The sequence below is a fragment of the Anopheles funestus genome, unplaced genomic scaffold (assembly GCF_943734845.2).
Source record: "Anopheles funestus unplaced genomic scaffold, idAnoFuneDA-416_04 scaffold_11_ctg1, whole genome shotgun sequence".
Taxonomy (NCBI): Eukaryota; Metazoa; Arthropoda; class Insecta; order Diptera; family Culicidae; genus Anopheles; species Anopheles funestus.
In genome coordinates, this window is record NW_026045231.1 from 269,752 (window position 1) to 289,881 (window position 20,130).

The following is a 20,130-nucleotide window of genomic DNA, read 5'->3' on the forward strand; positions in this document are numbered from 1 at the left end:
AGACACATAAGCTAAGGCACATTAGCCAAGACACCTTAGCCAAGACACATTAGCCAAGACACCTTAGCCAAGACACATTAGCCAAGACACATTAGCCGAGACACATTATCCAAGACACCTTAGCCAGGACACCTTAGTTAAGACACCTTAGCCAAGAAACATTAGCCAAGACACATTAGCCGAGACACATTAGCCAAGACACATTAGCCGAGACACATTAGCCAAGACACCTTAGCCAAGACACCTTAGCCAAGACACATTAGCCGAGACACATTAGCCGAGACACCTTAGCCAAGACACATTAGCCAAGACACATTAGCCAAGACACATTAGCCAAGACACATTAGCCAAGACACATAAGCCGAGACACCTTAGCCAAGACACATTAGCCAAGACACCTTAGCTAAGACACCTTAGCCAAGACACCTTAGCCAAGACACATTAGCCAAGACACCTTAGCCAAGACACCTTAGCCAAGACACCTTAGCCAAGACACCTTAGCCAAGATACATTAGCCAAGACACATTAGCCAAGACACATTAGCCGAGACACATTAGCCAAGACACCTTAGCTAAGACACCTTAGCCAAGACACCTTAGCCAAGACACCTTAGCCAAGACACCTTAGCCAAGACACCTCAGCCAAGACACCTTAGCCAAGACACCTTAGCCAAGACACCTTAGCCAAGACACATTATCCAAGACACATTAGCCAAGACACATTAGCCAAGACACATTAGCCAAGACACCTTAGCCAAGACACCTTAGCCAAGACACCTTAGCCAAGACACATAAGCCAAGACACCTTAGCCAAGACAACTTGGTCAAGACACCTTAGCCAAGACACCTTAGCCAAGACACATAAGTCAAGACACATTAGCCAAGACACATAAGCCGAGACACATTAGCCGAGACACCTTAGCCAAGACACCTTAGCCAAGACACCTTAGCCAAGACACATTAGCCGAGATACATTAGCCAAGACACATTAGCCAAGACACCTTAGCCAAGACACCTTAGCCAAAACACCTTAGCCAAGACACCTTAGCCAAGACACATTAGCCAAGACACATTAGCCAAGACACCTTAGCCGAGACACATTAGCCAAGACACCTTAGCCAAGACACCTTAGCCAAGACACATTAGCCAAGACACATTAGCCGAGACACATTAGCCAAGACACATTAGCCGAGACACCTTAGCCAAGACACCTTAGCCAAGACACTTTAGCCAAGACACATTAGCCAAGACACATAAGCTAAGACACATAAGCCAAGACACATTAGCCAAGACACATTAGCCGAGACACATTAGCCAAGACACCTTAGCCAAGACACCTGAGCTAAGACACCTTAGCCAAGACACCTTAGCCAAGACACCTTAGCCAAGACACCTTAGCCAAGACACATTAGCCAAGACACCTTAGCCAAGACACCTTAGCTAAGACACCTTAGCCAAGACACCTTAGCCAAGACACCTTAGCCAAGACACCTTAGCCAAGACACCTCAGCCAAGACACCTTAGCCAAGACACCTTAGCCAAGACACCTTAGCCAAGACACATTATCCAAGACACATTAGCCAAGACACATTAGCCAAGACACATTAGCCAAGACACCTTAGCCAAGACACCTTAGCCAAGACACCTTAGCCAAGACACATTAGCCAAGACACCTTAGCCAAGACAACTTGGCCAAGATACCTTAGCCAAGACACCTTAGCCAAGACACATAAGTCAAGACACATTAGCCAAGACACATAAGCCGAGACACATTAGCCGAGACACCTTAGCCAAGACACCTTAGCCAAGACACATTAGCCAAGACACATTAGCCGAGACACCGTAGCCAAGACACATTAGCCAAGACACCTTAGCCAAAACACCTTAGCCAAGACACCTTAGCCAAGACACATTAGCCAAGACACATTAGCCAAGACACCTTAGCCGAGACACATTAGCCAAGACACTTTAGCCAAGACACCTTAGCCAAGACACATTAGCCAAGACACATTAGCCGAGACACATTAGCCAAGACACATTAGCCGAGACACCTTAGCCAAGACACCTTAGCCAAGACACTTTAGCCAAGACACATTAGCCAAGACACATAAGCCAAGACACATAAGCCAAGACACATTAGCCAAGACACATTAGCCGAGACACATTAGCCAAGACACCTTAGCCAAGACACCTTAGCTAAGACACCTTAGCCAAGACACCTTAGCCAAGACACCTTAGCCAAGACACATTAGCCAAGACACATTAGCCAAGACACATTAGCCAAGACACCTTAGCCAAGACACCTTAGCCAAGACACATTAGCCGAGACACCTTAGCCGAGACACATTAGCCAAGACACCTTAGCCAAGAATCATAAGCCAAAACACCTTAGCCAAGACACCTTAGCCAAGACACATTAGCCAAGACACATTAGCCAAGACACCTTAGCCAAGACACATTAGTCAAGACACATTAGCCGAGACACATTAGCCAAGACACCTTAGCCAAGACACATTAGCCAAGACACATTAGCCGAGACACATTAGCCAAGACACCTTAGACAAGACACCTTAGCCGAGACACATTAGCCAAGACACCTTAGCCAAGACACCTTAGCCAAGACACCTTAGCCAAGACACATTAGCCAAGACACCTTAGCCAAGACACCTTAGCCAAGACACATTAGCCAAGACACCTTAGCCAAGACACATTAGCCAAGACACATTAGCCGAGACACCTTAGCCAAGACACCTTAGCCAAGACACCTTAGCCAAGACACCTTAGCCAAGACACCTTAGCCAAGACACATTAGCCGAGACACATTAGCCAAGACACCTTAGCCAAGACACCTTAGCCAAGACACCTTTGCCGAGACACATTAGCCAAGACACCTTAGCCAAGACACATTAGCCAAGACACATTAGCCAAGACACCTTAGCCAAGACACCTTAGCCAAGACACCTTAGCCAAGACACCTTAGCCGAGACACATTAGCCAAGACGCCTTAGCCAAGAATCATTAGCCAAGACACCTTAGCCAAGACACCTTAGCCAAGACACATTAGCCGAGACACATTAGCCAAGACACCTTAGCCAAGACACATTAGCCAAGACACCTTAGCTAAGACACATTACCCAAGACACATTAGCCGAGACTCCTTAGCCAAGACACCTTAGCCAAAACACCTTAGCCAAGACACCTTAGCCGAGACACATTAGCCGAGACACCTTAGCCAAGACACATTAGCCAAGACACCTTAGCCGAGACACATTAGCCAAGACACCTTAGCCAAGACACCTTAGCCAAGACACCTAAGCAAAGAAACCTTAGCCAAGACACCTTAGCCAAGACACATTAGCCAAGACACATTAGCCGAGACACATTAACCAAGACACCTTAGCCAAGAATCATTAGCCAAGACACATTAGCCAAGACACCTTAGCCAAGACAGATTAGCCAAGACACATTAGCCGAGACACATTAGCCAAGACACATTAGCCAAGACACCTTAGCCAAGACACCTTAGCCAAGACACCTTAGCCAAGACACCTTAGCCGAGACACATTAGCCAAGACACATTAGCCAAGACACCTTAGCCAAGACACCTTAGCCAAGACACATTAGCCAAGACACCTAAGCTAAGACACCTTAGCCAAGACACCTTAGCCAAGACACATTAGCCAAGACACCTTAGCCAAGACACCTTAGCCAAGACACATTAGCCGAGACACATTAGCCAAGACACATTAGCCAAGTCACATTAGCCAAGACACCTTAGCCAAGACACCTTAGCCAAGACACCTTAGCCAAGACACATTAGCCAAGACACATTAGCCGAGACACCTTAGCCAAGACACCTTAGCCAAGACACCTTAGCCAAGACACCTTAGCCAAGACACATTAGCCGAGACACCTTAGCCAAGACACATTAGCCAAGACACATTAGCCGAAACACATTAGCCAAGACACCTTAGCCAAGACACATTAGCCAAGACACATTAGCCAAGACACATTAGCCAAGACACATTAGCCAAGACACATTAGCCGAGACACATTAGCCAAGACACATTAGCCAAGACACATTAGCCGAGACACATTAGCCAAGACACATTAGCCAAGACACATTAGCCAAGACACCTTAGCCAAGACACATTAGCCGAGACACATTAGCCAAGACACCTCAGCCAAGACACCTTAGCCAAGACACCTTAGCCAAGACACCTTAGCCAAGACACATTAGCCGAGACACCTTAGCCAAGACACATTAGCCAAGACACATTAGCCGAAACACATTAGCCAAGACACCTTAGCCAAGACACATTAGCCAAGACACATTAGCCAAGACACATTAGCCAAGACACATTAGCCAATACACATTAGCCGAGACACATTAGCCAAGACACATTAGCCAAGACACATTAGCCGAGACACATTAGCCAAGACACCTTAGCCAAGACACATTAGCCAAGACACCTTAGCCAAGACACATTAGCCAAGACACCTTAGCCAAGACACATTAGCCAAGACACATTAGCCGAGACAAATTAGCCAAGACACCTTAACCAAGACACATTAGCCAAGACACATTAGCCAAGACACATTAGCCGAGACACATTAGCCAAGAAACCTAAGCCAAGACACATTAGCCGAGACACATTAGCCAAGACACCTCAGCCAAGACACATTAGCCGAGACACATTAGCCAAGACACATTAGCCAAGACACCTTAGCCAAGACACATTAGCCAAGACACATTAGCCGAGACACATTAGCCAAGACACCTTAGCCAAGACACCTTAGCCAAGACACCTTAGCCAAAACACATTAGCCGAGACACATTAGCCAAGACACATTAGCCAAGACACATTAGCCAAGACACCTTAGCCAAGACACCTTAGCCAAGACACCTTAGCCAAGACACATTAGCCAAGACACATTAGCCGAGACACCTTAGCCAAGACACATTAGCCAAGACACCTTAGCCAAGACACATTAACCGAGACACATTAGCCAAGACACCTTAGCCAAGACACCTTAGCCAAGACACCTTAGCCAAGACACATTAGCCGAGACACATTAGCCAAGACACCTCAGCCAAGACACCTTAGCCAAGACACCTTAGCCAAGACACCTTAGCCAAGACACATTAGCCGAGACTCCTTAGCCAAGACACATTAGCCAAGACACATTAGCCGAAACACATTAGCCAAGACACCTTAGCCAAGACACATTAGCCAAGACACATTAGCCAAGACACATTAGCCAAGACACATTAGCCAAGACACATTAGCCGAGACACATTAGCCAAGACACATTAGCCAAGACACATTAGCCGAGACACATTAGCCAAGACACCTTAGCCAAGACACATTAGCCAAGACACCTTAGCCAAGACACATTAGCCAAGACACCTTAGCCAAGACACATTAGCCAAGACACATTAGCCGAGACAAATTAGCCAAGACACCTTAACCAAGACACATTAGCCAAGACACATTAGCCAAGACACATTAGCCGAGACACATTAGCCAAGAAACCTAAGCCAAGACACATTAGCCGAGACACATTAGCCAAGACACCTCAGCCAAGACACATTAGCCGAGACACATTAGCCAAGACACATTAGCCAAGACACCTTAGCCAAGACACATTAGCCAAGACACATTAGCCGAGACACATTAGCCAAGACACCTTAGCCAAGACACCTTAGCCAAGACACCTTAGCCAAAACACATTAGCCGAGACACATTAGCCAAGACACCTTAGCCAAGACACCTTAGCCAAGACACCTTAGCCAAGCCACATTAGCCAAGACACCTTAGCCAAGACACCTTAGCCAAGACACCTTAGCCAAGACACCTTAACAAGACACATTAGCCGAGACACCTTAGCCAAGACACATTAGCCGAGACACCTTAGCCAAGACACATTAGCCAGGACACCTCAGCCAAGACACATTAGCCAAGACACATTAGCCGAGACACATTAGCCAAGACACCTTAGCCAAGACACATTAGCCAAGACACCTTAGCCAAGACACATTAGCCAAGACACATTAGCCGAGACACCTTAGCCAAGACACCTTAGCCAAGACACATTAGCTGAGACACATTAGCCAAGACACCTTAGCCAAGACACATTAGCCAAGACACCTTAGCCAAGACACATTAGCCAAGACACCTTAGCCAAGACACATTAGCCAAGACACATTAGCCGAGACACATTAGCCAAGACACATTAGCCGAGACACCTTAGCCAAGACACATTAGCCAAGACACCTTAGCCAAGACACATTAGCCAAGACACATTAGCCGAGACACATTAGCCAAGACACATTAGCCGAGACACATTAGCCAAAACACATTAGCCAAGACACATTAGCCGAGACACCTTAGCCAAGACACCTTAGCCAAGACACATTAGCCAAGACACATTAGCCGAAACACATTAGCCAAGACACCTTAGCCAAGACACATTAGCCAAGACACCTTAGCCAAGACACATTAGCCAAGACACATTAGCCGAGACACATTAGCCAAGACACTTTAGCCGAGACACTTTAGCCAAGACACATTAGCCAAGACACATTAGCCGAGACACATTAATCAAGACACCTTAGCCAAGACACATTAGCCAAGACACATTAGCCGAGACACATAAGCCAAGACACCTTAGCCAAGACACCTTAGCCAAGACACATTAGCCTAGACACATTAGCCAAGACACATTAGCCAAGACACATTAGCCGAGACACATTAGCCAAGACACCTTAGCCAAGACACATTAGCCGAGACACATTAGCCAAGACACATTAGCCAAGACACCTTAGCCAAGACACCTTAGCCAAGACACCTTAGCCAAGACACATTAGCCAAGACACCTTAGCCAAGACACCTTAGCCAAGACACCTTAGCCAAGACACATTAGCCGAGACACATTAGCCAAGACACCTTAGCAAAGACACCTTAGCCAAGACACCTTAGCCAAGACACATTAGCCGAGACACATTAGCCAAGACACCTTAGCCAAGACACCTTAGCCAAGACACCTTAGCCAAGCCACATTAGCCAAGACACATTAGCCAAGACACCTTAGCCAAGACACCTTAGCCAAGACAACTTAGCCAAGACACCTTAGCCAAGACACCTTAGCCAAGACACCTTAGCCAAGAAACATTAGCCAAGACACATTAGCCGATACACATTAGCCGAGACACCTTAGCCAAGACACATTAGCCAAGACACATTAGCCAAGACACCTTAGCCAAGACACCTTAGCCAAGACACCTTAGCCAAGACACCTTAGCCAAAATACCTTAGCCAAGACACATTAGCCAAGACACCTTAGCCAAGACACCTTAGCCAAGACACCTTAGCCAAGACACCTTAGCCAAGAAACCTTAGCCAAGACACATTAGCCAAGACACCTTAGCCAAGACACCTTAGCCAAGACACATTAGCCAAGACACATTAGCCAAGACACATTAGCCGAGACACATTAGCCAAGACACATTAGCCAAGACACCTTAGCCAAGACACCTTAGCCAAGACACATTAGCCAAGACACCTTAGCCAAGACACCTTAGCCAAGACACCTTAGCCAAGACACCTTAGCCAAGACACCTTAGCCAAAACACCTTAGCCAAGACACATTAGCCGAGACACATTAATCAAGACACCTTAGCCAAGACACATTAGCCAAGACACATTAGCCGAGACACATTAGCCAAGACACCTTAGCCAAGACACATTAGCCAAGACACATTAGCCAAGACACATTAGCCGAGACACATTGGCCAAGACACCTTATCCAAGACACCTTAGCCAAGACACCTTAGCCAAGACACCTTAGCCAAGACACATTAGCCAAGACACCTTAGCCAAGACACCTTAGCCAAGACACCTTAGCCAAGAAACCTTAGCCAAGACACATTAGCCAAGACACCTTAGCCAAGACACCTTAGCCAAGACACATTAGCCAAGACACATTAGCCAAGACACATTAGCTGAGACACATTAGCCAAGACACATTAGCCAAGACACCTTAGCCAAGACACATTAGCCAAGACACATTAGCCAAGACACCTTAGCCAAGACACATTAGCCAAGACACCTTAGCCAAGACACATTAGCCAAGACACCTTAGTTAAGACACCTTAGCCAAGACGCATAAGCTAAGGCACATTAGCCAAGACACATTAGCCGGGACACATTAGCCAAGACACCTTAGCCAAGACACATTAGCCAAGACACATTAGCCGAGACACATTAGCCAAGACACCTTAGCCAAGACACCTTAGCCAAGACACCTTAGCCAAGACACCTTAGCCAAGACACCTTAGCTAAGACACATTAGCCGAGACACTTTAGCCAAGACACCTTACCCAAGACACATTAGCCAAGACACTTTAGCCGAGACACTTTAGCCAAGACACATTAGCCAAGACACATTAGCCGAGACACATTAGCCAAGACACCTTAGCCAAGACACATTAGCCAAGACACTTTAGCCGAGACACTTTAGCCAAGACACATTAGCCAAGACACATTAGCCAAGACACCTTAGCCAAGACAAATTAGCCAAGACACATTAGCCGAGACACCTAAGCCAAGACACCTTAGCCAAGACACCTTAGCCAAGACACCTTAGCCAAGACACCTTAGCCAAGACACATTAGCCAAGACACCTTAGCCAAGACACCTTAGCCAAGACACATTAGCCGAGACACCTTAGCCAAGACACCTTAGCCAAGACACCTCAGCCAAGACACATTAGCCAAGACACCTCAGCCAAGACACATTAGCCAAGACACCTTAGCCAAGACACATTAGCCAAGACACATAAGCCGAGACACATAAGCCAAGACACCTTAGCCAAGACACATTAGCCAAGACACATTAGCCAAGACACCTTAGCCAAGACACATTAGCCAAGACACCTTAGCCAAGACAACTTGGCCAAGACACCTTAGCCAAGACACCTTAGCCAAGACACATAAGCCAAGACACATTAGCCAAGACACATTAGCCGAGACACATTAGCCAAGACACCTTAGCCAAGACACCTTAGCCAAGACACATTAGCCAAGACACCTTAGCCAAGACACCTTAGCCAAGACACCTTAGCCAAGACACCTTAGCCAAGACACATTAGCCAAGACACATTAGCCGAGACACATTAGCCAAGACACATTAGCCAAGACACATTAGCCAAGACACCTTAGCCAAGACACCTTAGCCAAGACACCTTAGCCAAGACACCTTAGCCAAGACACCTTAGCCAAGACACACTAGCCAAGACACCTTAGCCGAGACACCTTAGCCAAGACACATTAGCCAAGACACATTAGCCGAGACACCTTAGCCAAGACACCTTAGCCAAGACACATTAGCCAAGACACCTTAGCCAAGACACCTTAGCCAAGACACATTAGCCAAGACACCTTAGCCAAGACACCTTAGCCAAGACACCTTAGCCAAGACACATTAGCCGAGACACATTAGCCAAGACACCTTAGCCAAGACACCTCAGCCAAGACACCTTAGCCAAGACACCTTAGCCAAGACACCTTAGCCAAGACACATTAGCCAAGACACATTAGCCAAGACACCTTAGCCAAGACACATTAGCCAAGACACCTTAGCCAAGACAACTTGGCCAAGACACCTTATCCAAGACACATTAGCCGAGACACTTTAGCCAAGACACCTTAGCCAAGACACATAAGCCGAGACACATTAGCCAAGACACATTAGCCGAGACACCTTAGCCAAGACACCTTAGCCAAGACACATAAGCCGAGACACATTAGCCAAGACACCTTAGCCAAGACACATTAGCCAAGACACATTAGCCAAGACACCTTAGCCAAGACACATTAGCCAAGACACCTTAGCCAAGACAACTTGGCCAAGACACCTTAGCCAAGACACCTTAGCCAAGACACATTAGCCAAGACACATTAGCCAAGACACCTTAGCCAAGACACATTAGCCAAGACACATTAGCCGAGACACATTAGCCAAGACACCTTAGCCAAGACACATTAGCCAAGACACCTTAGCCAAGACACCTTAGCCAAGACACCTTAGCCAAGACACCTTAGCCAAGACACATTAGCCAAGACACCTTAGCCAAGACACCTTAGCCAAGACACCTTAGCCAAGACACATTAGCCAAGACACATTAGCCAAGACACCTTAGCCGAGACACATTAGCCAAGACACATTAGCCAAGACACCTTAGCCAAGACACCTTAGCCAAGACACCTTAGCCAAGACACGTAAGCCAAGACACATTAGCCGAGACACATTAGCCAAGACACATTAGCCAAGACACCTTAGCCAAGACACATTAGCCAAGACACCTTAGCCAAGACACATCAGCCAAGACACATTAGCCGAGACACATTAGCCAAGACACATTAGCCAAGACACCTTAGCCAAGACACATTAGCCAAGACACACTAGCCGAGACACATTAGCCAAGACACCTTAGCCAAGACACATTAGCCGAGACACATAAGCCAAGACACCTTAGCCAAGACACCTTAGCCAAGACACATTAGCCAAGACACCTTAGCCAAGACACCTTAGCCAAGACACCTTAGCCAAGACACCTTAGCCAAGACACCTTAGCCAAGACACATCAGCCAAGACACATTAGCCGAGACACATTAGCCAAGACACATTAGCCAAGACACATTAGCCAAGACACTTTAGCCAAGACACTTTAGCCAAGACACATTAGCCAAGACACATTAGCCGAGACACATTAGCCAAGACACCTTAGCCAAGACACATTAGCCAAGACACATTAGCCAAAACATATTAGCCAAGACACCTTAGCCAAGACACATTAGCCAAGACACCTTAGCCAAGACACCTTAGTCAAGACACCTTAGCCAAGACACACTAGCCAAGACACCTTAGCCAAGACACCTTAGCCAAGACACCTTAGCCAAGACACATTAGCCAAAACACATTAGCCGAGACACATTAGCCAAGACACCTTAGCCAAGACACATTAGCCAAGACACATTAGCCAAGACACCTAAGCCAAGACACCTTAGCCAAGACACCTTAGCCAAGACACATTAGCCAAGACACATTAGCCAAGACACCTTAGCCAAGACACCTTAGCCAAGACACCTTAGCCAAGACACCTTAGCCAAGACACATTAGCCAAGACACCTTAGCCAAGACACATTAGCCAAGACACCTTAGCCAAGACACCTTAGCCAAGACACATTAGCTAAGACACATTAGCCGAGACACATTAGCCAAGACACCTTAGCCAAGATACATTAGCCAAGACACTTTAGCCGAGACACTTTAGCCGAGACACATTAGCCAAGACACATTAGCCAAGACACATTAGCCAAGACACCTTAGCCAAGACACATTAGCCAAGACACACTAGCCGAGACACATTAGCCAAGACACCTTAGCCAAGACACATTAGCCGAGACACATAAGCCAAGACACCTTAGCCAAGACACCTTAGCCAAGACACATTAGCCAAGACACCTTAGCCAAGACACCTTAGCCAAGACACCTTAGCCAAGACACCTTAGCCAAGACACCTTAGCCAAGACACATCAGCCAAGACACATTAGCCGAGACACATTAGCCAAGACACATTAGCCAAGACACATTAGCCAAGACACTTTAGCCAAGACACTTTAGCCAAGACACATTAGCCAAGACACATTAGCCGAGACACATTAGCCAAGACACCTTAGCCAAGACACATTAGCCAAGACACATTAGCCAAAACATATTAGCCAAGACACCTTAGCCAAGACACATTAGCCAAGACACCTTAGCCAAGACACCTTAGTCAAGACACCTTAGCCAAGACACACTAGCCAAGACACCTTAGCCAAGACACCTTAGCCAAGACACATTAGCCAAAACACATTAGCCGAGACACATTAGCCAAGACACCTTAGCCAAGACACATTAGCCAAGACACATTAGCCAAGACACCTAAGCCAAGACACCTTAGCCAAGACACCTTAGCCAAGACACATTAGCCAAGACACATTAGCCAAGACACCTTAGCCGAGACACATTAGCCAAGACACCTTAGCCAAGACACATTAGCCAAGACACATTAGCCGAGACACATTAGCCAAGACACCTTAGCCAAGATACATTAGCCAAGACACTTTAGCCGAGACACTTTAGCCGAGACACATTAGCCAAGACACATTAGCCGAGACACATTAGCCAAGACACCGTAGCCAAGACACCTTAGCCAAGACACCTTAGCCAAGACACATTAGCCAAGACACATTAGCCAAGACACCTTAGCCGAGACACATTAGCCAAGACACCTTAGCCAAGACACATTAGCCAAGACACATTAGCCGAGACACATTAGCCAAGACACCTTAGCCAAGACACCTTAGCCAAGACACCTTAGCCAAGACACCTTAGCCAAGACACCTTAGCCAAGACACATTAGCCAAGACACATTAGCCAAGACACATTAGCCAATACAGATTAGCCAAGACACCTAAGCCAAGACACCTTAGCCAAGACACCTTAGCCAAGACACATTAGCCAAGACACCTTAGCCAAGACACATTAGCCAAGACACCTTAGCCAAGACACCTTAGCCAAGACACCTTAGCCAAGACACATTAGCCAAGACACCTTAGCCAAGACACCGTAGCCAAGACACCTTAGCCAAGACACCTTAGCCAAGACACATTAGCCAAGACACATTAGCCAAGACACCTTAGCCGAGACACATTAGCCAAGACACCTTAGCCAAGACACATTAGCCAAGACACATTAGCCGAGACACATTAGCCAAGACACCTTAGCCAAGACACCTTAGCCAAGACACCTTAGCCAAGACACCTTAGCCAAGACACCTTAGACAAGACACCTTAGCCAAGACACATTAGCCAAGAAACATTAGCCGAGACGCATTAGCCAAGACACATTAGCCAAGACACCTTAGCCAAGACACCTTAGCCAAGACACCTTAGCCAAGACACATTAGCCAAGACACCTTAGCCAAGACACATTAGCCAAGACACATTAGCCGAGACACATTAGCCAAGACACCTTAGCCAAGACACCTTAGTCAAGACACCTTAGCCAAGACACATTAGCCAAGACACCTTAGCCAAGACACCTTAGCCAAGACACCTTAGCCAAGACACCTTAGCCAAGACACATTAGCCAAGACACATTAGCCAAGACACCTTAGCCAAGACACCTTAGCCAAGACACATTAGCCAAGACACATTAGCCAAGACACCTTAGCCAAGACACATTAGCCAAGACACATTAGCCGAGACACATTAGCCAAGACACCTTAGCCAAGACACATTAGCCAAGACACATTTGCCGAGACACATTAGCCAAGACACCTTAGCCAAGACACCTTAGTCAAGACACCTTAGCCAAGACACATTAGCCAAGACACCTTAGCCAAGACACCTTAGCCAAGACACATTAGCCAAGACACATTAGCCAAGACACCTTAGCCAAGACACATTAGCCAAGACACATTAGCCAAGACACCTTAGCCTAGACACATTAGCCAAGACACATTAGCCGAGACACATTAGCCAAGACACCTTAGCCAAGACACCTTAGTCAAGACACCTTAGCCAAGACACATTAGCCAAGACACCTTAGCCAAGATACCTTAGCCAAGACACCTTAGCCAAGACACCTTAGCCAAGACACATTAGCCAAGACACATTAGCCAAGACACCTTAGCCAAGACACCTTCGCCAAGACACATTAGCCAAGACACATTAGCCAAGACACCTTAGCCAAGACACATTAGCCAAGACACATTAGCCGAGACACATTAGCCGAGACACATTAGCCAAGACACCTTAGCCAAGACACCTTAGCCAAGACACCTTAGCCAAGACACCTTAGCCAAGACACATTAGCCGAGACACATTAGCCAAGACACATTAGCCGAGACACATTAGCCAAGACACATTAGCCAATACAGATTAGCCAAGACACCTAAGCCAAGACCCCTTAGCCAAGACACCTTAGCCAAGACACCTTAGCCAAGACACATTAGCCAAGACACCTTAGCCGAGATACATTAGCCAAGACACTTTAGCCAAGACACCTTAGCCAAGACACCTTAGCCAAGACACATAAGCCGAGACACATTAGCCAAGACACCTTAGCCAAGACACCTTAGCCAAGACACCTTAGCCAAGACACCTTAGCCAAGACACCTTAGCCAAGACACCTTAGCCAAGACACATTAACCAAGACACATTAGCCAAGACACATTAGCCAAGACACATTAGCCGAGACACATTAGCCAAGACACCTTAGCCAAGACACATTAGCCAAGACACCTTAGCCAAGACACCTTAGCCAAGACACATTAGCCAAGACTAGTGATGTGCGGGTCGACCCGAACCTACCGGGTCGGAGCCATCCATAAGCGACCCGAACCTATTCGGGTCGACCCGTAGATACAAGTAGGTTCAGTAGGTGCAACGATTCCGGTAGGTGCAAGCTACCATAAGCGACTCCGACCCGTGGGTGCAGCGAGTTCGGGTCGGGCTCGGGTCGAAGTAGGTTCAGTAGGTCCAGTAGGTGCGACGATTCCGATAGGTGCAAGCTACCATAAGCGACTCCGTCCCGTGGGTGCAGCGAGTTCGGGTCGGGCTCGGGTCGGACTCGGGTCGAAGTAGGTTCTTCGATTCCGGTGCGTTAACACTAGAACCGCTGATGGGACTTTTTTGCCCCATCGCACTCGAAAAAGGTCGCTGTGTTTTGAATTGTTTTAATATTCATTGAGTTACTAATAAAGCTGAATTATTCCTAATTATGATGCTTAGTAATTATTTAACCACCAAAAACCCTTAGATAATGATAATCTAATGATGTCTAGATAATGATGTCTAAGTATGTATACATAACGTATGGGACAAAATTGTTCCATATGGCGGTTGAAAAGTCCGGCGGTTCTAGTGTTAAGCAAAGCAAACTATATGTCAAACCAAAAAAACATTTTTTCTTATATTTGTCGGTTTAGAGCAGTATGTTTTAAAAATGATATTATGTTATGTAAAATAATAGAATAGTTATAATAATAATAATAATAATAATAATAATAATAATAATAAATAAATAAAACAACAATAGACAAAATAATAGAATCGTCTGTATGAAAATCCATCGTTGAGATGGCAACGTTTTTATTATTGGCAATTTTTTATTGTGATGTTTTTATTAGTATTTCAGTAGGCAGGCGTATTTGATGTAATTTTTTATCTTTTTATTTTTCTCTATCAATGCTCTCCCTGCTTTCTACTATTCCGTTGTTGACTACGTTTTCGAAAGGTTTTTGACCCTGGCGTGAATACAAAGAAAAACAAAGAGCAAATTCTTATAAGAACGTCTCAATTTGTCCTCCTGTATTTGTTGTTTCCTTTCGTATACTCATCCATGGGATGTTTAGTCTTCCTTTATTTCTTCCTTCCTTCTACCTTGTTCGCTAGGAGCTAGATAACGTTCTTCCACGAAGGGTTTACTTCAACTAACTTGGAGAAGTTACTTTGCCTTCCTTATATACGAAAATTTGATGTCGATGCGCGTTGAAAACTGATGCTAGCGAAAAACACGATTTGTGTAGCAAAAATTTGTATAAAAGGAGGATGTTGACGTCATTTCGGGTAATAGCAAACATACTTTAAACCGTGTAGCACCAACATCAAATATACAGTCTAATGTTGTAGTGTAAATACGGGTACAAAAAAGTGTTTGAAAATACTACTGAAACTAGTGAAAGCTTTCTGAAATCAATAAGTTTGAAAACGTGAATCTCGTGATTATTCGTGACATCGCTAGTGTTGAAATTAACTATCCAGTGTTAGATAATTTTGAGGTAAGTTTGATTTTAAATCCAGTTGTTCCTCCTGATTTCAATCATGACTTCAAACAATTAATTTTTCATTGTTTCATATAATTCATTCTAGATCTACATATTAAACATCAAGCTCACATTTGCGTCAGTTAAACGGCACTTACTGACGATGCCTCCTACAACAAGTGATGTATGGCAACATTTTGAGAGAGCACAGAATACAGCTGAGTGCAGATATTGCCATGTGGTATTATCATACCGCGGCGGATCAACTTCCAATTTAAAGCGCCATATTGAAAGGAAGCATGTAACGGTACCAATGAACAGAACAGAAGCATTGGGTAACAACGTGGAAAATTCAAACAACATACCATCGGCTACATCTGGAGAATATGGTGGCATACATCGTTACTTCGCAAGCAGCAGGCCTCTAACCGCCGAGGTGAAGCGTGACTTAGACGAAACGCTGTTAATAATGATTTGTAAGGAATACTACCCGTACAGCATAGTCGAAGATAAGTATTTTAAACTTTTCGTAAAAAAATTGTATCCTGCGTATGATTTGCCAAGCAGAAAATGTTTAACAAACGCGTTATTACCAACAATTTATGAAAAAACTTTGCTTTCCGTAAAAAATAACCTCATTCAGGCCAAAGCTGTTTCTCTTACAGCTGATGGATGGAGCAATGTAAACCAAGTTAGTTTTTTTGCAATTACCGCTCACTATATTGACGAGAATTTTCAATTAAGAACGTATTTATTAGAATGTTCAGAATTTACCACATCACATACGGCTCAAAACATAGCAGTTTGGATTAAAAAAGTAACAGAGAAATTCAATATTCAAAACAAAATAGTATGTTTAGTTACAGACAACGCTTCCAACATGAAGAAAGCCGCTTCAGAATTAGAATTGCCTCACTTTTCTTGTTTTGCACATTCGTTAAATTTAGTCGTACAAGACGCCATTGAAAATAGCATAAAGAGCACAATAGATGAAGTTAGACGAATTACAACTCATTTCAAACATAGCGCTTTAGCATCACAAAAATTGCATGAAATACAACTAAATTTAAAATTACCTGAATTAAAATTAAAGCAAGACGTTGCAACCCGGTGGAATTCCACTTTTGATATGTTAGAGCGATTCCTTAAAAATAAAATTCCACTTGTTTCATGTTTGGCAAGTTTGAAGTTCCAATCTAGTCTTAGAGACAATGATTGGTTGATGATGGAACAGGCAATATCAGTTCTACAATTTTTTGATTTAGCGACGAAGGAGGTAATGAGCGAACGAAGCGTTTCCCTTTATAAAGTGGGCATTATTATTAGAACTCTTAGTTTTGAAATGGCCAGAGCAGTAGAAGAAACAAATTTAAGAACAGAAGTAGCTAAACTAGTTAGGATTTTAGATTCTAATTTACGAGAAAGATTTGTTAATTATAACAACACATTAGTAGATGAAGCTATAATCCTTGATCCAAGGTTTAAGGAAAAACAATTTTTAGGTGAAAAATATGATGCGACAATTGCTTCTCTCAAACAGAAGCTAGTACCAGAAAACTCTGTACAAAACGAACCTTTAAGGGCTAATAATGAAGATAAATTTAAAGGATTACTGTGGCGTAAATGGCGCGAGCTAGAAAGTAATAGGGAAACAACAATAAGTGAACAAACGACTGCTGTTGTCGAAATAGATCGTTATCTACAAGAAAAGGCAATGAATAGCATGGATGATCCGCTCATCTGGTGGAAAACTAAGCATAGTTTGTATCCCCAGCTGTACAAGATTGTACAAAAAACATTGTGCATACCTGCTACATCAGTGCCTTGTGAGCGCGTATTTTCTAAAGCAGGAGGAATTATAACGGAAAAGCGAAACAAATTGCTACCTAAAAAACTAAATGAAATGCTGTTTATCAAACAAAATTTATAATTTAAAGCTTAGTACTATAAACAATATAAAAATGTGAACTAAAACTAACTATGAACTTTTGTTATGAGTTACAACTAATTTTTAATTGAAGGGATTTTTCGTATAATCATTACAAATAAATCTGTGAATTATAATAAACTATGAATGAATTGTTCCTTTGTTGTCCGCTTGCATCACACAACTTTTCACCTACTGGCTCGGGTGAGTAAAAGAAACCAAAAATGATCAACCAATTATACAAATATTATGACAATCCCCAATGCGTATCCTTGAAAGTAAACCCTGCCCATTTTATTTCATTTGTCGGTACGGTAGAAATAACTATATATTTCATTTATTTACTGTATTTATTCATTTGTAAATTTTAGCACTGAAGATAACGCATACCAATAATTCGTACGAAGAAAAGCTTACAATAGAATGAAACACCAAAATATTGAAGGTTCATCATTCCATTTATATGACTGATATCAGTTTAAAATCTTAAGAAAGCCCTAAAACCTCGCGGCCATGGCAGTTGAGACTTTTTCTCAAACTTCTTCAGTCACTCAAAAAGAGTCTCTAAATCAAAATACCCTTGGCTCTTTGGGGTTTTTCTCAAATTTGGTCTCACAAACCAACATTCATGCTCATGGTCATATTGCTTTTCTTTTTGTCAACGACGACAAACAGTGTGTGACTAATGTTATTTATTTCATGTAGTTGTAATTTTTGTTTAATAGACTTTCATGTTCAATTGAATAGAAAATAATAATAGTATTTCTGTTTTAAACGTATACACACTTGTGTCACACATTGTTCAATAATAGTATAATTTATCTTTACAGTTATGTGAGTTTGAATGCTTCAATATGAATGTATAATACCAATGACACACGCAAAGTGTACTTTAATTTAAAGTGCATAGTGTACTTTAAAACGGTAATCTGTCAATGTGTAAAAAAAAACCCTATTTAACCCACCGGAATCGAAGAACCTACTTCGACCCGAGTCCGACCCGAACTCGCTGCACCCACGGGTCGGAGTCGCTTATGGTAGCTTGCACATACCGGAATCGTCGCACCTACTTCGACCCGAGTCCGACCCGAACTCGCTGCACCCACGGGTCGGAGTCGCTTATGGTAGCTTGCACCTATCGGAATCGTCGCACCTACTGGACCTACTGAACCTATTTCGACCCGAGTCCGACCCGAACTCGCTGCACCCACGGGTCGGAGTCGCTTATGGTAGCTTGCACCTACCGCAATCGTTGCACCTACTGAACCTACTTGTATCTACGGGTCGACCCGAACCCACTGCACCCACGGGTCGGAATCGATTCCGATTGGCCCGCACCCGACTCCGGGTCGGGTCATGAAATGAATCGTATGGCACATCACTAGCCAAGACACATTAGCCAAGACACATTAGCCGAGACACATTAGCCAAGACACCTTAGCCAAGACACATTAGCCAAGAAACATTAGCCGAGACACATTAGCCAAGACACATTAGCCAAGACACATTAGCCAAGACACCTTAGCCAAGACACATAAGCCAAGACACATTAGCCAAAACACATTAGCCAAGACACCTTAGCAAAGACACCTTAGCCAAGACACCTTAGCCAAGAAACATTAGCCGAGACACATTAGCCAAGACACATTAGCCAAGACACATTAGCCAAGACACCTTAGCCAAGACACCTTAGCCAAGACACATTAGCCAAGACACATTAGCCGAGACACATTAGCCAAGACACATTAGCCAAGACACCTTAGCCAAGACACCTTAGCCAAGACACCTTAGCCAAGACACCTTAGCCAAGACACATAAGCCAAGACACATTAGCCAAAACACATTAGCCAAGACACCTTAGCCAAGACACATTAGCCAAAACACATTAGCCAAGACACATAAGCCAAGACACATTAGCCAAAACACATTAGCCAAGACACCTTAGCAAAGACACCTTAGCCAAGACACCTTAGCCAAGACACATTAGCCGAGACACATTAGCCAAGACACATTAGCCAAGACACCTTAGCCAAGACACCTTAGCCAAGACACCTTAGCCAAGACACCTTAGCCAAGACACATAAGCCAAGACACATTAGCCAAAACACATTAGCCAAGACACCTTAGCAAAGACACCTTAGCCAAGACACATTAGCCAAGAAACATTAGCCGAGACACATTAGCCAAGACACCTTAGCCAAGACACCTTAGCCAAGACACCTTAGCCAAGACACATTAGCCAAGACACATTAGCCAAGACACCTTAGCCAAGACACCTTTGCCAAGACTCCATAGCCAAGACACCTTAGCCAAGACACATTAGCC

General features: G+C 44.5%; 1 protein-coding gene across 1 annotated transcript; it reads left to right on the forward strand.

The window, feature by feature from the left end:
* Positions 1-15,838: 15,838 nt before the first annotated feature.
* Positions 15,839-18,765, forward strand: LOC125774258 (E3 SUMO-protein ligase ZBED1-like). Its single transcript, XM_049444526.1, has one exon. It carries the CDS (start codon positions 16,042-16,044, stop codon positions 17,806-17,808), a length of 1,767 nt encoding a protein of 588 aa, XP_049300483.1. The 5' UTR covers positions 15,839-16,041; the 3' UTR covers positions 17,809-18,765.
* The last annotated feature ends 1,365 nt before the right edge of the window (positions 18,766-20,130 follow it).